At 46.0% G+C, this 19,777-nt stretch overlaps 6 protein-coding genes across 6 annotated transcripts; 3 read left to right on the top strand and 3 right to left on the bottom strand.

The window, feature by feature from the left end:
- Window positions 1-2,123: 2,123 nt before the first annotated feature.
- On the bottom strand, window positions 2,124-2,752 carry BDV27DRAFT_120576 (uncharacterized protein). The gene is made up of 3 exons (XM_032065141.1): window positions 2,661-2,752; window positions 2,519-2,593; window positions 2,124-2,459 (listed from the first exon to the last, which is right to left on the bottom strand). Exons 1-3 carry the CDS (start codon window positions 2,667-2,669, stop codon window positions 2,307-2,309), a joined length of 237 nt encoding a protein of 78 aa, XP_031932690.1. The 5' UTR covers window positions 2,670-2,752; the 3' UTR covers window positions 2,124-2,306.
- Window positions 2,753-3,519: 767 nt separating this feature from the next.
- Window positions 3,520-5,558, bottom strand: BDV27DRAFT_1688 (putative MFS transporter). The gene is made up of 7 exons (XM_032074865.1): window positions 5,359-5,558; window positions 4,993-5,306; window positions 4,847-4,936; window positions 4,164-4,772; window positions 4,013-4,087; window positions 3,798-3,925; window positions 3,520-3,744 (listed from the first exon to the last, which is right to left on the bottom strand). Exons 1-7 carry the CDS (start codon window positions 5,523-5,525, stop codon window positions 3,571-3,573), a joined length of 1,557 nt encoding a protein of 518 aa, XP_031932689.1. The 5' UTR covers window positions 5,526-5,558; the 3' UTR covers window positions 3,520-3,570.
- A 1,658-nt stretch (window positions 5,559-7,216) lies between these two features.
- BDV27DRAFT_152897 (MATE family efflux transporter) lies at window positions 7,217-8,775 on the top strand (the record flags this gene model as incomplete). Its single annotated transcript, XM_032071672.1, has 2 exons — window positions 7,217-7,832; window positions 7,892-8,775. The coding sequence occupies 2 exons, from the start codon at window positions 7,217-7,219 to the stop codon at window positions 8,773-8,775; spliced, it is 1,500 nt and encodes a 499-aa protein (XP_031932688.1).
- Window positions 8,776-9,560: 785 nt separating this feature from the next.
- BDV27DRAFT_120572 (agmatinase) lies at window positions 9,561-11,651 on the top strand. The gene is made up of 9 exons (XM_032065140.1): window positions 9,561-9,838; window positions 9,893-9,989; window positions 10,049-10,139; window positions 10,201-10,284; window positions 10,338-10,559; window positions 10,621-10,838; window positions 10,948-11,040; window positions 11,173-11,323; window positions 11,418-11,651. The coding sequence occupies exons 1-9, from the start codon at window positions 9,707-9,709 to the stop codon at window positions 11,506-11,508; spliced, it is 1,179 nt and encodes a 392-aa protein (XP_031932687.1). The 5' UTR covers window positions 9,561-9,706; the 3' UTR covers window positions 11,509-11,651.
- Window positions 11,652-12,676: 1,025 nt separating this feature from the next.
- BDV27DRAFT_152895 (EF-hand domain-containing protein) lies at window positions 12,677-15,151 on the top strand (the record flags this gene model as incomplete). The annotated part of the gene is made up of 6 exons (XM_032071671.1): window positions 12,677-12,940; window positions 13,003-13,083; window positions 14,721-14,771; window positions 14,829-14,850; window positions 14,909-15,037; window positions 15,102-15,151. 6 exons carry the CDS (start codon window positions 12,677-12,679, stop codon window positions 15,149-15,151), a joined length of 597 nt encoding a protein of 198 aa, XP_031932686.1.
- A 1,224-nt stretch (window positions 15,152-16,375) lies between these two features.
- Window positions 16,376-19,613, bottom strand: BDV27DRAFT_120571 (uncharacterized protein). The gene is made up of 2 exons (XM_032065139.1): window positions 19,060-19,613; window positions 16,376-18,959 (listed from the first exon to the last, which is right to left on the bottom strand). Exon 2 carries the CDS (start codon window positions 18,893-18,895, stop codon window positions 16,709-16,711), a length of 2,187 nt encoding a protein of 728 aa, XP_031932685.1. The 5' UTR covers window positions 18,896-18,959; window positions 19,060-19,613; the 3' UTR covers window positions 16,376-16,708.
- Between the last annotated feature and the right edge of the window lie 164 nt (window positions 19,614-19,777).

Genomic DNA, 19,777 nt, shown 5'->3' with positions numbered 1-19,777 from the left:
TTAGTACACGGTATTGTATTTCCGAAGTCGCCACTGTCTGTCGATCTCTCGTTCGCTTTCCTCTTTTCAGGATTCACTTGCTCATTGAAGTTTGAACCCAAGTTGAGGGCTGATGTGCTGATGGGCTAGAAGAGTCAAAGAGCACCATGATAGGCACCATGGCTAGAGACCAGGTTTTGCAAGTGGCGCCTGACCTCAAAAACCTCCCCTGCGGGGTCAATGATCCTCGACGTGGTTGCCATCTCGTTTCTTTTCTTTTTCTTTTTCTTTTTCTTTTTTTTTTTTTTTTTTTTTTTCTGGCGTGTTTCTCAACGCTTCCCTCACTGCGGCTCGATTAAGTTCCCGAGTCAAGTGGATCGATCGGCATGTCCCGAACTATGCATTGCCTTGTCAATTGCCGAGTTGCATAAAGACATTGTGGCTAGCTGACTGAGGATGAACAGGTGTTCAACTCATGATACTTTGTAACTTTCTCAAGTAATTACCCAAGCGACCACGATTGGTTACCACGTGATGCCGATTATGGTAAAACCATTAAGACTGACGGACACTTCCCCCTCCTCCTCCCATTTACCTAACCTTGCGACGCTGAATACCCTTCGCTCTTTCTATCATCAAGAGTTCGACTCGACTATTGCAGCGGAAAGCTTCACTTAAGCAAGCCGAAAACCCCTCTATTATCAGACCATTTCTTTTATATACGATGCCTCTACTCGATCTTCCAGACGAATTACTACTTCAGATCATCGAGAACCTGGAGAGCGAGAAGGACATTCTTTCTATTTTGTTGACAAGTCCTCGAATATATGCTATCCAACAAACAAGCCCTCTCTACAAACACAACATTAGGTTCTCAGGGAGCTCAGCACTGCGATGGTACTCGGCGAAAGGGTGCAAATCAGCGGTGGAGGCACTACTCGAAACGGGCGCTGACCTAGAGTGCAGATCCAAAGATGGTGCTACACCACTAGTATCTGCTGCTACGCATGGACATGAGAGTGTGGTACAGTTGCTGCTTGAAAAAGGTTCCGATATAGAAGCTCAAACCACTTATTTTTGGGCCCGCTGGACACCACTAAGATGGGCTGCTGATGGGGAACATGATGGTGTGGTCAAGCTGTTACTTGAGAAAGGTTCTGATCCGAAGTTCAAAGGCACGAAATATGACCAGGAACAGCTATTACTAGCTGCACAAGTTGGAGATGCGAAATCTGTTCATCTACTGCTTGAGAGGGGCACTGACCTAGAGTGCAAATACAATGGCAGTGACACACCACTGAGCGTTGCTGCTTACCATGGACATGCAGATATAGTCAGGCTGCTGCTTGAGAAGGGTGCTGATATAGAAGCCAAAGATTTTTATGGCCGGACACCCCTGATATATGCTGCTGGCAATGGACATGAGGATGTGGCTAAGCTATTGCTTGAAAAGGGTGCTGGTCTAAATTACAAAGATGGTGATGGTGATACAGCACTAGGATCGGCTACTATGAATAGACATGAGAGTATGGTCAGGCTACTTCTCGAGAAAGGTGCTAATATAGAGTCTAAAAACGGAGATGGCTGCGCACCACTGATAAATGCTGTTTATGATGGACATGAGAGTATGATCAGGCTACTACTCGAGAAAGGTGCTGATATAGAATCTCAAACTAACGATGGTTGGACACCGTTAACAGTTGCTGCATTCCATGGATATGAGAATATAGCAAAGCTGCTGCTCGAGAAAGGTTCTAATATAGAATCTAAAGATAAGGATGGCTGGACACCACTAAGATGTGCAGTTGAAGACGAACACGAGGGTGTGGCCAAGCTGCTGCTTGACAAGGGCGCTGACCTCGAGCGAGCGGGCCTCACGACCGAACAGATCAATGGTGTGATACGGCTTTTGAAGTGAAGCTATTCGAGATATCAAAATATCTACATTTCTATATAAAAGTTGATGGTTCTGATGATTCAAGGAATGAGTTCTTTTACGCCCTAATATATGGCAATGATCACATCTATGTAGGAATTAAAGTGATCATACATCTGACTTGGAGACTTGGATGGCACCACTAACTTACCTACAGCAAGGGGACTTTCTCTAAGCTCCTAGCCTACGTACGATGGACTCTTTCAACTTGAACAAGATAAAGCGCACGCTGTCATGCTCCGATTCAATACCATATGGTATAACTCATGCTACATCATTGCCTCCGCTGTAAACACCGAAAAGAAAGCCAAAACACCGCAACCGAAATAAAGCACATCATCCCCACATAAGCACTAGAAACATCATCAACCCCAGTGAAAAAATCTCCTGTTTATTTTTTAGGAGCCTCCACATAGCCGGGGAAACATTCCTGAAGCGTCTTGCTATGCTTATTGGCAGCATGCTCGGTCAGGGCCGGACCACGAGTAGTCTTGAGGAAAGTCTGTCTGCAAGTACTGCAGATGATATCCTTGGCAGCTTCGTTCTGTATTCTGTGAGCATGACAATCGACTACAGTTAAACATTATTCAAGATATAACATACCACTTTGAGCTGCGACTTCGCAGTACCCTTGGCATCTTTGGCATTGCGCTCACGCTTAGAGGCGGCTTTGGCTCCCTAGTGACATACCATCAGTCGCTTCTCCCGAGGGAAAATAAAACAGACATATATTGAGAGCCCGTACGTTACCCATGATGACTACTATTTATGATAATAACGCTGAAGTGGCTGTTGACAAGAAAAGAGGAATTTTTTGTTTTTTGGACGGGATGAAATTGTGGGGGGCGGAGAAGTTTTTTTTCTTTTCCTTTTTTTTTCTGCCCTTTTGCCTCTTCACGTTTGGCTGGATGAGGTCTAGACCGGAACCGTTGATACTGATACTATACCTACTATACCGATGTATACTCCCGTAAATTATCTTTTTATTTACTACATACATTTCCACCACAACGTTTACGATTACTTAATTACTAGTTAGTTATTCTTATACTATGTCAGACTCGTGTGTATCGTACTTTTATATTACTGTTATCAAAGACTCAAAGTTATCTCGGATTAAACAATATACGCGTAGTATGCATGGATCGTATATATAAATCCTGTCTCTTCGCAGTACTCAACGCTAGTAGCCCACCTTGTGTCTCTCTATACAATTTAATAACTACAACAACAACAACACTGTATTATACTATATTTTACACATATTATATTTTAACCATGTCCCAGTTACCATTTCCTGCCCCCAACTTTAGAACTCTATATTATAGATATACAGCTTACTCGGTGGAACGTTACTGCACTATAGAAAAGGGGCTCCTCAAAGTTCACGGAACCCATGGTTCACAATGACATTCCACAAATATTCAGGGGAAATTCATCCAAACGAGACAATACCAGTACGGTTAATGTTAATAATATGATAAGATATCTTCATATATTCATAACTTCATGTACCATACATGTCCAAACCTTCCATACTAGTGCTGCCTTTATCATTTAACTAGACATTCCCCATAACAAAATATATACAAAGAAGACAAGACCCCAAATCCCCGCCCCCCATCCCATATCCCCAAAAAAGAAGAAGAGTTGAATCAAGAATCAAACTCCGGATTCACCCATCCCGGCATCTTCGCTTTGGATCTTAGAAACGCCCCATACCGCTGTAACACAGCGAACAGGCCCGTGCCAGCCACAAGCACAATTAGGGCTTGTGTTGTGAATGTCCACGTCCAGCCGGAAGAGGATTGCCAGTTGGCGATGAAGAACTGTATCTTGTTAGCGTATCGTATGATTGGTAGATATGTATGGGGGTAGGTACAGGGTTGATGAAAGCACTCAAGTTGAGGAATACGGCGTAGAAGATGACGACGCTGGTGGATTGGAGTGGATAGCTGTCGATTATATAGCTGCTTGTTACGGTGTTGCCGATTTGGATTCCTGATGAGACTGTGTTGTATCCCATGGTATCAGTTACTGAGTGGTGGAGAGGGATGAGGGGGAGAAGTGATAGGTTATGAGGTTATGAAAACTCACATAAGAAGAATGCTATTTGGCCGATCATCCAGTGGTAGTTTTTATCGATGCTGATGCCCCAGACTATTAATCCGACTTTTGATAACCTTAGCGATACCACTCTACTTTTGCCGATGGGTTCTTGGGGTGATGTGGAGAAAAGTAGACTCACCTGCGGTGATTAAAATGGCAGGATAGGCCAGCCATAACCTCATCTCTGGTAGTCGCACACCCTCATTCTTCCTTGCTAATCGCTTGACAATATAATCACTGAGTCTCCCAGAGCAGCATACCTCCGACACTAGCGTCCCGATAAACAACCCTAGAAACAACAAACCCTGGATCAACGGCGAGTAGGTTGCATACGCGGCTGGTACCATTGTTATCACTGATAACACCCACCAATACCAAAGAAATGAGTATCCGAGGACGGCGAGAACGACAACAGGGAACTGAAAGGTAAGAAGGAACCGCAGAGGGGCGTCCCAAGGTTTTGGATGGCGCAGACCGGGGATGGGACGGATGTTGAAGAATTTGAGGGCTTTTGTTCGAGGTGTTGCATCTGTCTCTGTAGTTTGTAATGTTGCTGCGCACTTCTCTTGGGGCTGTTCGATGTCTGTGGAGTATGGAGAGGGGTCTTTAGGCATGTGGTGGCGCATGCGGGTGCGTGGGTAGAGTGTCTCGGGCATGAAGAAGAGTTCGAGGAGGAGTAGGACGGCGAAGAGGATGGCATTGAACCAATTGATCCATGCTGCGCTCACGAGATTGAGGAACCCGCCGACTGAAGAGCATATTGTTAGATTTCAGGAAAGGGTTGCTACCTGATATTATGGGACGTTTTGGAGAGCAGCGTACATGTAGGGCCAAGAAGAAGTCCTGAGTCGAGGGCCAGAACCCATAACCCTAGTTTCTGTCCGCGTTCATAGTCAAAGAAAAGATCATTGACTATCATCATCAGCGTCTTGTCATTATACAAACCTAAGAGTGTAAGGCATACATACCCACAGCCATGCCCACCGTTGACCCCGGACTGACACCGAACCCTTGAAAGAATCGAGCCGTCATATACCCTCCATAGGTGTCGGCCACCGCTGCACCAATAGTAGCCACCAAAGAGATGGTTGTCCCTATAATGAAAATGATGCGACGCCCATAGATATCGCTTAATGAAGACCAAAACAACGGGCCCACAGACAAGCCCAGAGCGGGGATAGCCACGGTCCAATTGACCTGTGAGTAGTTGATATTGAACTGGGACTGGATCTCAGGGAACGAGGGGACGGTCGTGGTAGTGATGTAAGTGAAAAGGAAATATCTGGCTTGAGTCAGTACACTTTTGCTAGACTACAAACGCAGGAGCGTCATACTTCAGCATGACTATTCCCAGAATCGAGTGCTTCTGAACCCTAGACCAATTTAAAGGGTCCAAGGGATCCGAGGTGGGCGGGGGGTGGATTTTCACGCCATCTCTCTCGACACTCTCAGAAGGGAATGGTGGACGTTTCTCGTCACCGTGAAATATATCAGTATCCATGTGGCCGGGGAAGATGTCTTTCTTCTTTTCCTCGTCCATGGTTATGGAATCTGGTATGATGAGTGGGAGTTTGACGCATGTTCAACCACAGTATATATACAAAGTGAGCGTACAAATCGTTATCAAACCCTCGTACTTTAATGTGTAACATACGGTGCCTGCATAAGAACAGGGATCAGAATACATCGACATATAAGCCATCGAATCAGACTCTTGGGACATATCAGAAGCATTCCTTATCTATTCGGCCATAAATTAGGGTTTAGGAAGACAACACGTCCCGGGGGAATGCTTAGCATACACTGTAACAACCAATAGACGCCGTAGTTTGACAGCCACCGATGGTTTCCTTTTATATTTTCTCACTCCGCTTCTACTACAATCCATCGAAAAATCCATATAAAACAAAGTTATATGCTGCTTAACCCGGGTAATATCATCAGCAAAATAGCTAAGACCTGTCTAGGTGGGTCACCGTTCGAGCCGGTCACGGTGGTGCCCAACAACACTTGAGTCGCCTAAGATAACTAGCAAAGTGATTGAGAATTTAGTCGGATATGAATAAATCAGTTTTAGAATAGTCTATTCATTCATCGGTTGTAGCGGTGGTTGTAAGACCAATTGACTTAGCGAGACCATTAAGAAGCAGCATCGACGTCCACCTAGATGGTCTTCCTTTGAGTCAATCAAGCATGTGAATGAATACGGGCTGCGCGCTGTGCTCGTAGGCTCTGCTGCTGGTCCTAAGGTCTTGGCTATCTAGATTGGTCTGCTGTTTCGATGCACAATGCCTATTCTCCTCGCACATTCTCATTGATGTATAATGGCTGAATGTGCTGGTGCTAGAATATTTACTACCTCACTATCATCATTTGCTGATCCATAACTCACCAATCTAGTCTCTTTAGAGCATGTATGCGATTGGTCGTGGTGCGTTAAAAAGCCGCTATCTCAACAAAATAGCCCTAATATAAAACAGACCAGAGGAATGAACAAAACCGTAATGCAGTTTTCGAGCTAATATTCTTGGAACTACAAGAGGCAATACAGGCACTGTATAAGCGGGGAATCTAGCCATAGTCAATTGGTCCTATAGTATAGTTATCCACGACGACCAGGTCTCTGATAACGCCTCGGACGGAACGTGGGGTAGCGATAAGAAACAGTGCAAGTAAGGGCATGCGATCCTTTCCTAATCGGGAACTTGTTTGGAGAAAACTTAATGAACGAAGAATGTCTGCAGGGAAGTGGGACATTCCACCGACTCATTACTTGCATCGTAACTGATAAGGGATGCGTTATCACATAGAATGGTGTCTCGGCACTTTTGACCACCCTTTATCATGATCTCGGCAATTTGAACTGACTTCCTTCATAGAATTTCTGATGCCTTGTCTGGATTATGTGGGTCAAGTCAAGATTATGATTGTGGCGTCTGTGTTAGTTTCGATGTATTACTAGAGAAATAATTTGTATATATTTTTCCCGCCTTTGTATGAGGCTTTTATCCATTACTTCAGATCCACTTGTGTATTTGGTACTTACCGAATATAGTCAATAGTTTCAGCAGTCTGCAAGGTGTCTATGCAGCAAGTAAATATAGGGTCGTGACTCGCTTCACTTCAAATGTAAAGACTCCCTGGTATGTGCAGTACCGTTTAACCAGTTCACCACTTCCTCTGTCCGTAGAGATGTATCGTCAACATTCTCCTTGCCATGGTGACACGCCTAATCTCGACGAAGAGCCAACTGAATATACCTCTCTTCTCCCCAAGCCAGCGGATATCGACAGTCCCGAAGACCCAGATCGCTATGACAGCCATAGTTCTGACGACGAGGGCTGGAGACAGCATCTCACCGAACTCTGGATTTTGTTCAAGGGCTCTATGCCCGTTATTCTGGCGTATACACTCCAGAACAGCCTGCAAACCGCGTCCGTGTTGATAGTCGGACGCTCTTCGCCCGAAAACCTGGCCACGACTGCCTTTTCCTTGATGTTTGCTATGATCACAGCGTGGATGATCGCTTTGGGTGGTACAACAGCACTTGATACGTTGGCCTCGTCAACGTTCACGGGTAGTTCAAACAAGCATGACCTTGGTATCTTACTGCAGAGGGGGTTCTTTGTTCTAAGTCTTTTCTACATCCCCGTTGCTATCCTTTGGGCATGCTCCGAGCCTGTCTTTCTGCTTCTGGGCCAAGACCCACAACTATCTAGAGATAGTGCGCGATTCTTGACCTGTTTGATCCCGGGTGGTCTGGGGTATATCTATTTCGAATTGATGAAGAAGTATTTGCAAGCTCAAGGTGAGACTCGGCTTTCTGTGTCGCCTCTGAGCCCAGTGACTAACTTTGCTGCTTCTCAGGCATTATGCGTCCAGGAACATATGTGTTAATGATTACATCTCCCTTTAATGCCCTTCTCAACTACCTATGCTGTTACACATTTGAGATGGGCTTACTTGGAGCGCCGTTTGCCACTGGCATTTCATATTGGTTGTCTTTCATCTTGTTAGTCCTCTATTCCCGGTTCGTTGCCGGATCCGAATGCTGGGGCGGATGGTCGCGAGAGGCGCTTCAGAATCTGGGTACTTTTGCCCGTCTAGCCTTCCTTGGTATCATCCATGTCGGCACGGAATGGTGGGCATTCGAGATTGTAGCCCTCGCAGCAGGCCGGCTAGGAACCATCGCATTGGCCGCACAAAGCGTTATCATGACCGCAGATCAAGTACTCAACACTATCCCGTTTGGAGTGGGCGTCGCCACGTCGGCACGAGTGGGCAACCTCCTGGGCTCTCGGAACGCACCGGGAGCAGCCAAAGCGGCGAATATGGCCGCCTGGCTCAGCATTCTCCTCGGCGGGGTAGTACTGGCTGTGCTAATGGGCACGCGGCATGAGTTTGCGAAGATCTTCAACTCGGACGAGCGAGTTGTGCGCCTAACCGCCGAGGTGCTGCCGTATGTTGCACTATTCCAGATTGCAGATGGCTTGAATGGCAGTTGCGGGGGCAGTCTCCGTGGTATGGGGCGACAGCATGTTGGAGCGATGGTCAATCTGGTTAGCTATTACTGTGGTGCGCTGCCGCTCGGCATTTGGCTGGCGTTTCATGGCTGGGGCCTCAAGGGCCTGTGGGTGGGACAATGTATTGCCTTGTATCTGGTGGGGGCGTTGGAGTGGATGATCGTGGCTCTCAGCAATTGGAGTAAGGAAGTGGATAAGGCGTTTTCTCGTATGGATGTGCATGAATGATTGGAGGGTGGAATGTAGAGTTGAGTAAGTAATACGGCAATTCGATAGTTGAGTGTATGGAGATAGGAAGTATCGCAGAGTTGTTTGGGCTCATGTCACTGTGTCAAATGGGAAGTTCGGTTGGCCAAGAATAAATTCCTGCTTCAACGAGTTAGCGCTTGTACCCCAGACCGAAGAATGTCAATTTTCTCCGAGGACAGACCAGGCATTCTAGAAGTTGAAGCTAGTGGTGGTGGTGGTGGTGGTGCATTGATAAGAAGCCGAGCGTCCACTCATGCGAGAGATTCATGATGGCGATAAGAACAACACTGATAACCGACGTGTAGTGTGCATCACTAACACTCTTGGTACCTTTTACTAAATCTAATTTCCCTTTCTGGGCTTACATCATGAGGGTTTTCTCGTGTATCTTCTCCCCAAACTTTCCGTTTTGGGAAATTGAATCGCAACCCTTGCATTCGGCTGCATGTTCAGATAGAGATAGTAAATACCCAGGTTGTCCCACTCCAAATACCCTCCAAAGAAGGAAGTTGTAGGGAGTGGAGCTGATGTCAATTGTATCTCATTGATCCTATCCACGACTGAATCTCGAAGGTTTATCGATGTCTTTCCTCTGTGTCTTGACTGGTTCAGTTGTGGTTGGTCCATCCGTAGATCCCGAGACGCAAATGGTGATTGCTTGATCTCGAACGCTGCACAAAAGAAGTAGTCAAAGCAAAGTATGGGTTTACCAGAGCTATAGTTGGTCGGTAGTAGGCGAGGGGAAAGGGATTCTCAGGAAATGAAGTTTACGATTGCCGTGAAGGGCCACATAAATAGCAGTTTTGTCCCCTCCATCATACAAGAAAACAGATCCCAGCGTTTTAATCAAATCCGTATTGAACTCGTCCCTCTCTCTTCGCAATCATACCAATCAAGCAGCAGCGCAAATATGCTCGTCACAACAGTGAGCCTTCTCGCTCTCTCTGCTGTGGCTTCTGCCCATAGCAAGCACCAAACCCCCATGTCCGGTCCTCACCAGAAACTGTGGTATAACACTTTACCAGGAGATGGTGGTACTCAGGTATGTGTGCAATTGCCGCCTATGTGTTGTATACATCCATACTGACGGTGTCAGGCCGACTCTGTCTTCTCAGGGATTTCGACTTTCGCTCGTTTGCCCTACTTTCCCTGTCTCTCCAGCGAGGATGAGAAGTACGATATTGCCTTCATCGGTATGACTAGACCATCAACTCCTACTGGGTCCTTTTAGACATAACTAATACAACCACAGGAGCCCCCTTCGACACCGGCACCTCCTACAGACCCGGTGCTAGATTCGGCCCCAGCGGCATCAGACAAGGCTCCCGCCGTCTCAATCTCTAGTACGCCTTTTCCACCAAGCCATTGCTCACAAGGATTAGGACTAACACAGATACCCTGCAGCGGCGGCTACAACGTCCCCCTAGAAGCCAACCCCTTCGTCAGCGATCTAAAAGTCATAGACTGCGGCGACATCCCCGTCACCTCGTATGCACCAACCCACCCCAAAAAATACCCCAGAACTAACAAACCAACCCCAGCTACGACAACGCCTGGGCAATCCAACAGATCGAAGAAGGCCACAATAGCATCCTAATGCGCAAGCCCTTCACTGACGCAAATGAATACGGTCTCTCGCGAGCAGGCAAGACCCTCCCCCGCGTCATCACCTTAGGAGGCGACCACACTATCACCCTGCCCCTGCTGCGCAGTATCAACAAGGCATATGGCCCTGTCAGTGTCATTCACTTCGACAGCCATCTGTATGTCGTCAACACCACCTTCCCCCACTTTTTCTGTATCCCAGAGCTAACATCCCAACAGCGACTCCTGGAAACCCAAGGTCTTCGGTGGCTCCCCAAGCCAGGTCGCCTCTGTTAACCATGGAACTTACTTCTACCATGCGGCGATGGAAGGACTCCTTAAGAACGACACGAATATCCACGCTGGTATCCGAACTACCCTCTCCGGTCCCTCGGACTATGAGAATGATGGATACTGTGGGTTTGAAATTGTCGAGGCTAGAGAGATAGATACCATCGGTATATACTTCCCCTTCCCAACTGCCCCAATCACTCTCACATCCCTCCACCTAAGCACACACAATAACCCCTAAAGGAAAAAAAAAAAAAAATAACTAACGAGAACAAGGCACGGACGGTATAATCAAAAGAATCCGCGATCGTGTCGGTACCGAAAATCCCGTCTACCTCTCCATCGATATCGACACGCTCGATCCCGCCTGTAAGTTCCCTCCAACATTACCCAAACCAGTTCACCTCAATATACCACCTATGCCCCTTCTCTCATATAAAGCAAAAACCACCCCAAATCCAAATCAATGATTAATAGGAGATATTAAAAAAAAAATTACAGATGCCCCCGCAACGGGCACCCCCGAAACAGGCGGCTGGTCGACCCGCGAACTGCGCACGATCATCCGTGGTCTGGACGGGTTGAATCTCATCGGTGCCGATATCGTTGAGGTTGCACCTGCTTATGATACTAATGCCGAGTTGTCAACAATGTATGTCCCCTTCCTTATTCTCATTTTTCTTGTTTGCTTTGGTTGTTTGGTTGTTTTTGGTTTGGACAGGTTTTGCTAATGACGCTGTGGGTAGGGCTGCTGCGGACGTGCTTTATGAGATTCTTACGATGATGGTCAAGAAGGGGCCGTTGACCGTTAATTCCGAGGGGTCTGTTGAGTTGTAGATTCTTTTTTCTTTTTAGTATATGGATGATGAGATGAGATCAAGGATTATTTAGCTGGTTTACCGGGTTTCATTTTGTTAAATCACGGACTGTCACTGTCTATTATGCAGTTGAACCCAATACACGTCGATCTACAGATTGGATTATAGCTCCTGGACAGGAGTTAGAGGCTGAATTATCGATGTAGATACTAGTAGCTAGTGTAACAAGTTACGGCATAGGAGGAGGGGGAAGATAGGATGTTATACTTGACTAAGAATATTATGTATAAAATAAGTAGGTAGGGAAACTGGCTTGCATGACTTTCTTGCTAAAAGCACAGACAAACAGAAATATTTCTGCTTTATCTATAACGGAATAATAATCTTTCTTACTTAAGAACTGGAAATCGTTGAGCTAGTTTGCCGACACGATGCACTTAATTAAGAGATACATAGGATATCCCTTGTTGAACCACCACAGAACGGAATAATTATACAAGGTACAAGAAGCTGAATTAAAAGATCTCAGGTGCTAGACAGAAAAACACACCTCCAGCCACACGCGCTTGATATGCATTCAACCGTGACCTAATTTCAATCTCTGCAATGACAATTTTATCATCACAGTGAATCCGGATTCTTATCCGGAGTATCGTCCACAAAAAAAAAAAAAAAAAAAAAACACCCGAGGGATCCCGCAGTAACTCTTTCTGAAGGAGAATTGGTGATCTTCCACCCACCGCTACGGACCAGCCCCACATACTATTCCCAATAGCGTCATCGGGTTAACGTATAGAAATAGCTGTCCTAGATTATACAAGTGGGCCCGATTACACAGAAGAGAAGGGTAAGATTCAGTAGTGGATGATCCGTAGATCATATACGAGATTAGAAAGGCAAACTATGCCTTGTCTGTCCTATCTTGTCCCAAAGAAAGATATGTCTTTTTCAAAACGTGAATATACTTTAATAATTATTGCCTGCCAAGTCTTCTCTACAGTAAACTATTGAACGCCTTTGCTTCGGTTTGCCAAGTGTGACTAGATTTTGTAATTTAATAACGGAGATCATCTCATCTTTATAAAGACATGCTGTGTCTCACAGAGAACCAGGAAATATCTCCAACCTGAAAATAATCAAAAGACATAGGAGCCACAACTAGTTCCAAAGGTCACTACAATTCCAATATGCGTGTCTCCCTAACCACTATCTTTTCCTCCGTGCTCTGCACTGTTTTGGTTTCATCCCAGGATCTCGACACCTACGCCGAAAAATGTGTCAACGATTATGGTATTCCACAGGCAGAACCTATCCCCGGCTCTTTCTCCCAGTGTACGAATGACAATGGGGCACGTGGTGCCATAGACCTTGTTGAACACAAATTCGGGCATAGTAATGTTTACGCTGTCACCGAGCAGGTTGTGGCCGGTACCAACTATGTCATCTTTGTTGTGAGTAATGGTCCCTATTACATGATCAGGGTATACCGGCAATGCTGATAGAGAACAAATAGATTCGCAACGAACGAACATATCGGGTTCCTGTTTACAAAGATCTTGAGGGGAACTATTCTCTTCAAGAAGGTATCTGCTACGTAAGTGAGAATCTAATGCTAGTACTAGGTCGACTGACCTTCCTACTATAATTCAGCGCTGACTGAAGTGTTAATAAATAGGATGTGAGTGATGACGGTTAGTAAGACTCATGAGTCTACTATGCTTACCAAGAAAATAGGACGGTCTGCCGCCTCAAACTGTAAAGGAGGGGAGTTGCGTTTAACGACAGTACTGGATGTGAAAGGTGGTGTGATATCGTCCATCTTGTAACCACCAGCCAATCTCTCCCTGTGTTACCAACAAAGCTCTCTGTTCTGGCTGCTTTGGGATAGGGCTTTCCCTTATAAAAAGCTGACAGTTACTCGCCACTTTATACCGCAGTGGATACGAGTTGGCGAGTCTCTTTTCATAGGCTCTTCCCTTTCCCCCTTGGGATAACTGAAGGAATCCGAGGGTGTGTGTGTGTGTGTGTGTGTGTGTGTGTGTGTGTGTGTGCCAGGTTTTACTTGTGGACTCGCTTCCATTCTCAGATACAGTCTTTTCTTTCCTTTTTGTTTTTGATTGTATGGATTCTTCTTAAAACTTAAGAGAAGCTGGAGTTTGATATATTTCAGCGCGGATGGCATTCTAGATTGTTGTCAGGCTGATCTCTTCTGCAGATATGGATTAGTAGCTTAGCTTAGCTAACTTTCATTATTCGATCATAACTGGTGACGATGATCTATTAGTTCACTTTCGAAAACTCGTGTACATACTTCCAATGATAGAGCCATTTCTTTGAATTATTGGCGAATCTCTAGATCTGTATTTTTTTTTTTCCCGGGGGAACCACTTACAACAGTATCTTGTGAAGAATACGTAGTGTTGCTATAGAACGATTGCTACTTAAATATAACCAACAACTCTCTCTCCCCTATTCTCCGGAGTAATGGTGTATTAGACAGGCCACAGTAACTTAATCGGCCTGAAGGATTAATCCCAGCTCTAGCCGTCAACCTTACTCAGCTGGTTTCTATCAACCCCCCCCCCCCCCCCCCCCCCACCTCCATCTGGACAAGATACTCGCTCACTTACTTTCCTCTCACTCTGATATATAGTGTAGCTGGCGCGGTGAATATAGTGTGTATAGCTTAGACGGCTTCTGGTTCAGAAGCCGAGAACCAGGGCGTGTCTCTACCTGTAACTCTTAAGCAGAGTAGGTGAAAAGCTCTCTCAGAAATTGTTCAACACTTCCACAGGACGATCAATTTGGATTATGGCCAGGTTAAGTCGTGTACGTGTATAACTTCAGTGTAAATTCAAATAAATGGAAAACACCGACGATCAACCAGTAAATTGATATCGATGGCTCCGAACTAGAATATTTGCGGGGTACAGAAGTTGTGGCTGGCTGAGCTCATGGAGATCTTCCAAGCCTCGCTTATCGATAATGACCCCACTATGGAGACGGCGAATCTGCTCTCATTGGATTAATATAGATTAAGCTCGGTACCGCGATGTAGATCTTGTCCCAATAACCCAAATTGTCCGGACTTTGTCCGTGAAAGCTCGGGTTCGAGTCAGCTATCATTCAGTGACTACTGTCTCCAGTTGTAGTTGGTATCTACAGATAACTGGTCTAATAATGCCTTGCAGCGAAGCCTCGATATTTGATCTAATATTATCTATACAATAGGATCTCCCATCAGAACAAGTTAAACAATTCAGGACGCTATTCAGGGAGATGGTGAGTGTGTAAAAATAACCATTCTGCACTGCCGCTAATTCTTATCAAATCCAAAAGAACAAGGGCGGTCGTAAGGACAGTAAGTGCCGTCTCTATAGAAATACTGTCTCCAATAGCTCATGTGCCATACCTACTAGCACTTCTCACGGAAGATGAGTTGGTGAACGCTCTGAAAGATCATCCCGTCCTGGACATACCCGAACGGGAGGCCAGGATGTTGTTCAAAGTGATGGATGTAAATAAGGACAAGCAAGTCACATTTACCGGTTTGTTACCTCTATGGGAATCCAGTATTAGAGCTTGCCTGGTTGTACTGACTGTAACGGATAGAATTCATTGATGGGTTTGTAGCAGCATATGGCGTCGATGACGATGAATAGTTTGAAGCTCAGGAGTCAAAGAGAGGGGGGGGGTGTCTCGGAATTAGATCCCTTTGCTTATAATAGTTTTCCAGACGGACTTTATTGTTAAGAATCAAGCAGTTGATCTAGAAAGTGATTTTCTGGTAATTTTACCATTGTAGGTATGTATATACAATGTAGAATCTAGATAAAATACCAGTTGGGGTCTAGCCCTCCAGAGTATCTTACGATACATCTCGAAGCCGGTGACCTGCGCTTGTTAACAGTTATATACTGATATATTCAGCAAGAGGGACTAGGGAGCAGAACCCCTGAACACCCGACCCAACTCGGGCAAGTAGACTTTTCCCTTGAAAGACTGTGAGGTATTCATTAAATCAACTTCCAGCTTGCAGCGCACGTCGAGCGCCGGGAAATGACCTAGGTCGATGTTTTACATCAACCCTACTGAGATGATGGTCTGTGTCCATAAGAAAAAAAAAAAAAAAAAAAAAAGAAACAACACCATAATGGAAAATACTTGCAATGCCGAACCATTTTGTATGACAATATCCCCGAAGATATGCTAGTAGACAGACTTGCTTCGAGCGGCATCTTGACAAGACGCGGGAAGTATTCATGTGGCTGCGTTTATGGCAGACGTTACTATGCTAGTGCTGGCATGGCTCAAAGACAAAAGATATCAATAGTACTCAAGGAATGAATAATTTTGGGCAAGAAGATTGTGGTAGGAATAATTTGCAGGGACGTATCACTGGATGGATATGAATGTCTAGTTCTCTTCTAGTTCAAGGCACGTCAACCACAATCTACAGGGGGTCGCAGTTAGGACTACGATATCCAGTCACCGTCGTTACAGATCAGCTGGACTCGATTTTAGTTAGTAAATAGTCAGTGTGAATAAGAACTGGTTTAGTAATTAGTACTCAATAGCCATAGCTTCCTCTGTAGATTCTTGTAATAGAATATTTACTCCATTTTTGTTTTACGATTTCTAGTAATTTGTGGCGTAGTGTACTTTCCGCTCGGTTGTCGTATAGACAATCATTTTATACTATAGACTCAAAGTATTACCATTCATTGAGGTAGCATTATATTTAAGGAATATACCTTTCTAGTGCTGTTATAGTATAACTTACTTAGGTATTGAGATTCCCGTTGGAAGGATACAGTTTTGGTTGAACTACTTAAGAGTTGTCCGATTAGGGTTTAGAAACAGATATTGTATGTATAAGCCGTAGAAGAATATCTCGGGTGGGGCTGTACTAAAATGCAGATACTAAGAATTGAGCTGGATATCTCGAATTAGACCGTAACGCCCCTTCCATGCTGTGCCATGCATCCAAAGAATGAGTAGATATATCAAAGTAAGCGAATTGTGCAACTGGGTATCATGTCCCAGACCAAACTGCATGATGGAGTCGAATTTCAAATCATAGTGAACAAACCCAGGAATGCAACGCGGAACTGGCGGGCGCCATAACACCGCTTTCCCCCTCTCAGAGCGAAGCACCTCTTATCAAGACGAAAAAAAGGAAAAGGAACATAACAATTTCTGAATGTAGGCTTAGTCGCCTATATGTGGCCGTATAGCTTCAACCGATACAGACATGTATCGTTTCCGCCCCAATTTGACTTGACCCGGAAAGCGACTTTGTTCACCCGGATCGCTGGAACATCAATGATAGCGTCTAACTCGAACTTTTGAATGTGGTTCGAGGAATTTAGATCGTAAGTCCACTGTCCGACGCGATAGAACGAAGGCCCTAGGAGTTCGTCGTTCGAGTATGCACCCTCGGCTTCACCTTTGTATGCCAACCTCAGGGTATCAATGATGTGGTCGTGGAGAGAAGACTGCTCAGATAACATCCCAGATTTGCGAGGGGGAATAGGAGGGTAAGAAGACGAGTCAGGGTTCGATTCATCGACGATCTGGAATTGAGCCCATAGCTCCATATCCCGAGGTGCAACTTCTGGCCGGATGCTTGCCCCTTTCGGTATGTGTTCTACAACCACCTCCTCTGGTACAATGTCACGTCCCAGGTGCAGTGCAAGCTGAGACATACCAGAGCGAGGCTTGCTGCACCAACATTCTCCCACGTCCTGCCAGGGGGTCAAAGCTGCAAGGGGAGGCTCCGGCTGTGGCTGCAAGTCTCCAGACCAAAATTGAGACTGGAGTTTCTGGAGGAAGCCCGCAGAACGTCCAGATGTGGGGCTGGTGTTGTACGGATCGACAAGAACGCCCATGCCTATAGATAGAAAATTGATTTTCGGCGTCTCCTGTTGAGCTGGTATTGGTTGGACAATAGTGGAGGGGACAGGTATATGTTCAACCTCGGATTTAATGACATCCACCTCCTTAGACAGCGAGGACACTTCCTCTCCAAGTCGTACCACCTGGTTAGAAAGACCGTGGACTGCTTGCAATGCAGTTGCATTCAAATCGCGAAAGGGGCCTCCGTATAATGGAAGGCGCGAGCCGATACCGGAGGAAATTCTGGAGATTTGGTCGCCAAAAAAGCATGCGGTGAAAATGAATGCTGCTGTTAGTACCGCCAGAATGATTGCTCTGATAGGCAAGCCTTTCTGGAAACCAATTGCTGCATTCCCCACTGAGCGCACATTGCTTTTGACACGTTCTCGTAATGGGGACGTGCTCTCATATGTGCTCTCATCAAATGAAGTCTCCCGGATAGGGTTGCTGGGAATGATTGTCCTAGTGGGGGCCGAAGAAAGCTCTGCTTTTGATGAGATTCTGGACGCTGGAGTGGGAGCACGAGGGGGCGTGGGCTCACGCTCACGCTCGCGCTCGCGTTCAGGTTCAGGTTCAGGTTCGGGCGAGGGCGTGGACTCGGGTGATGGCACCATTTCAGACTCTGACAGCGGTTCAGGCTTAGGCTGAATATCAGCTGTCGCAGCCTCGGGAGAACGTGATTTGGATATAGAGAGCTGTGTAGTCGGTTCATCAACTTCCTCAATAGGCTCTTGGGCAAATGCGAACCCTGAAAACCGGCGAGGAGGGGCTGTAATATTCTTTCCATGCGATCCATCAAGATACCCATTCGGACGTGTCCGTTGCAGGTTATCTTCATGGATATCACGTTCTACGTTCCACGAGATGACTGATTCATTGTCGATAGAGGTTGCAAAATTGGGTGAGCTCAGCGAGACTGCATTCCGAGCAGGCGATCCATATCGCAGAAGTGGCGACGGATAAAGTTGGTCGGTAGTCAAGACAGGGTATTTGGGGTTTGTAAGAGATTCGGTAGCAGGACTAGATGCTGTGGACAGAGTGTGTGGAATAGGAGGAGTGGGAGTGGGAGTAGATTGCTCGGCATGGTCTTGACCATTAGGATTAGGGGACATAGTGGCTTCACGTAGCGAATCGAGCAGCTGCAGCTGGTCTGGAGTTGGCTCACGCCGGCTTCGCCGAACAGGGGATAAGCTTGCAGAAACAGATTGCCTTCGCGAGCGTGTGTTCATGTGAGGTCTATCAAAGTCTCGATCTTGGGCGACCCTGCGGCCTTCATCAATATTGCTTGCCATTTCAACCAGATTCATCCTCGGCTTCGCCGCAAGCTCCCGGGGAAGAATTGGTGTGGTTGATGAACCATAGGCGAACGATTGCTTGGTCGGTATATCAGGCAGGGCAGGATTCCTCGCATCTGGACTTGACATGCTAGGGATGTACGAAGGAGTCCCACGGTCAGAGGTCCGAGTCACTGCTCCGGCACGCCGGGTAGAAGCGCGCTTGGGAGGCATGTTGATGGACTCCTATTGAAGAAACGGCTACCTCGTCTTGAGAGATCAACGCAAGGTAAATTTCCTGGGAGCAATGTTAGGCAAGATGGGATGAAATGAAGAGATATTCGCCGCAAAGGCTTCAGTGTGCTTGGAACTCGAGAGAAAGCAAAGCATACACTTACAGTAAGCCTTTGGAAGCAGATCAGAATGTTGTCGCATCCACACCTTTGGGGTATAGTAACACTGATCTGATTTAACACTGAACGGCGGGTGTGGAACAACTAGTCAGAGAGTACGATATGATAGCTGGCAGCTCAGTGAGTAGTTATCTAGCAAGTGTTTCACATCGATTAGAATGCGAAATGTAGAATGTTGACTGAGTCGCCGCCTTGATGGAATTTTCCTAAAGTTGAAGTGAGGCGCACCACAACCGCGGCACAAAGAGCCGCCCACACAACAGCCCCTTTAGCTCCCTCAATTAAAGTAGATTAAAGAGATCAAAAAAACCGCTTAATTGTAATTTCGAGGTAGTGAGTGATAAGGCTTCGATTTCATCCACGAGAAAGGAACACGGCGCGCGGATGCGACGCGGGCGGAGATTACTGATGGATAACACCAGCGTACAGTTTGCGGAACATCCAGCGCTTTAAAGAAGATATGAAAAATCACAACCAATTTTTCATTGCTTTGCGACCATAGTAGCACGCGTTCTGGGGTGATAAACGCTAAACTTGCGGTGTTGATGCTGTCGCGAAGTCCGAGTAAGTAATTTGGTATGCAAGTCACTAGAATCCCTGATCCAGTAAAGCGTGACTTGTCCGCCCCACCCAAATTACGGAAGGCAGGAATAAGTTCGATGTCATCGCAAGTCCTCCGTAAATACAATCGTATTGACCAGTT

Source organism: Aspergillus caelatus (genome assembly GCF_009193585.1).
Source record: "Aspergillus caelatus strain CBS 763.97 unplaced genomic scaffold BDV27scaffold_10, whole genome shotgun sequence".
Classification (NCBI taxonomy): domain Eukaryota; kingdom Fungi; phylum Ascomycota; class Eurotiomycetes; order Eurotiales; family Aspergillaceae; genus Aspergillus; species Aspergillus caelatus.
Note: the sequence above shows the minus strand (reverse complement) of the source record. Positions and strands in the feature narration are given on the sequence as shown.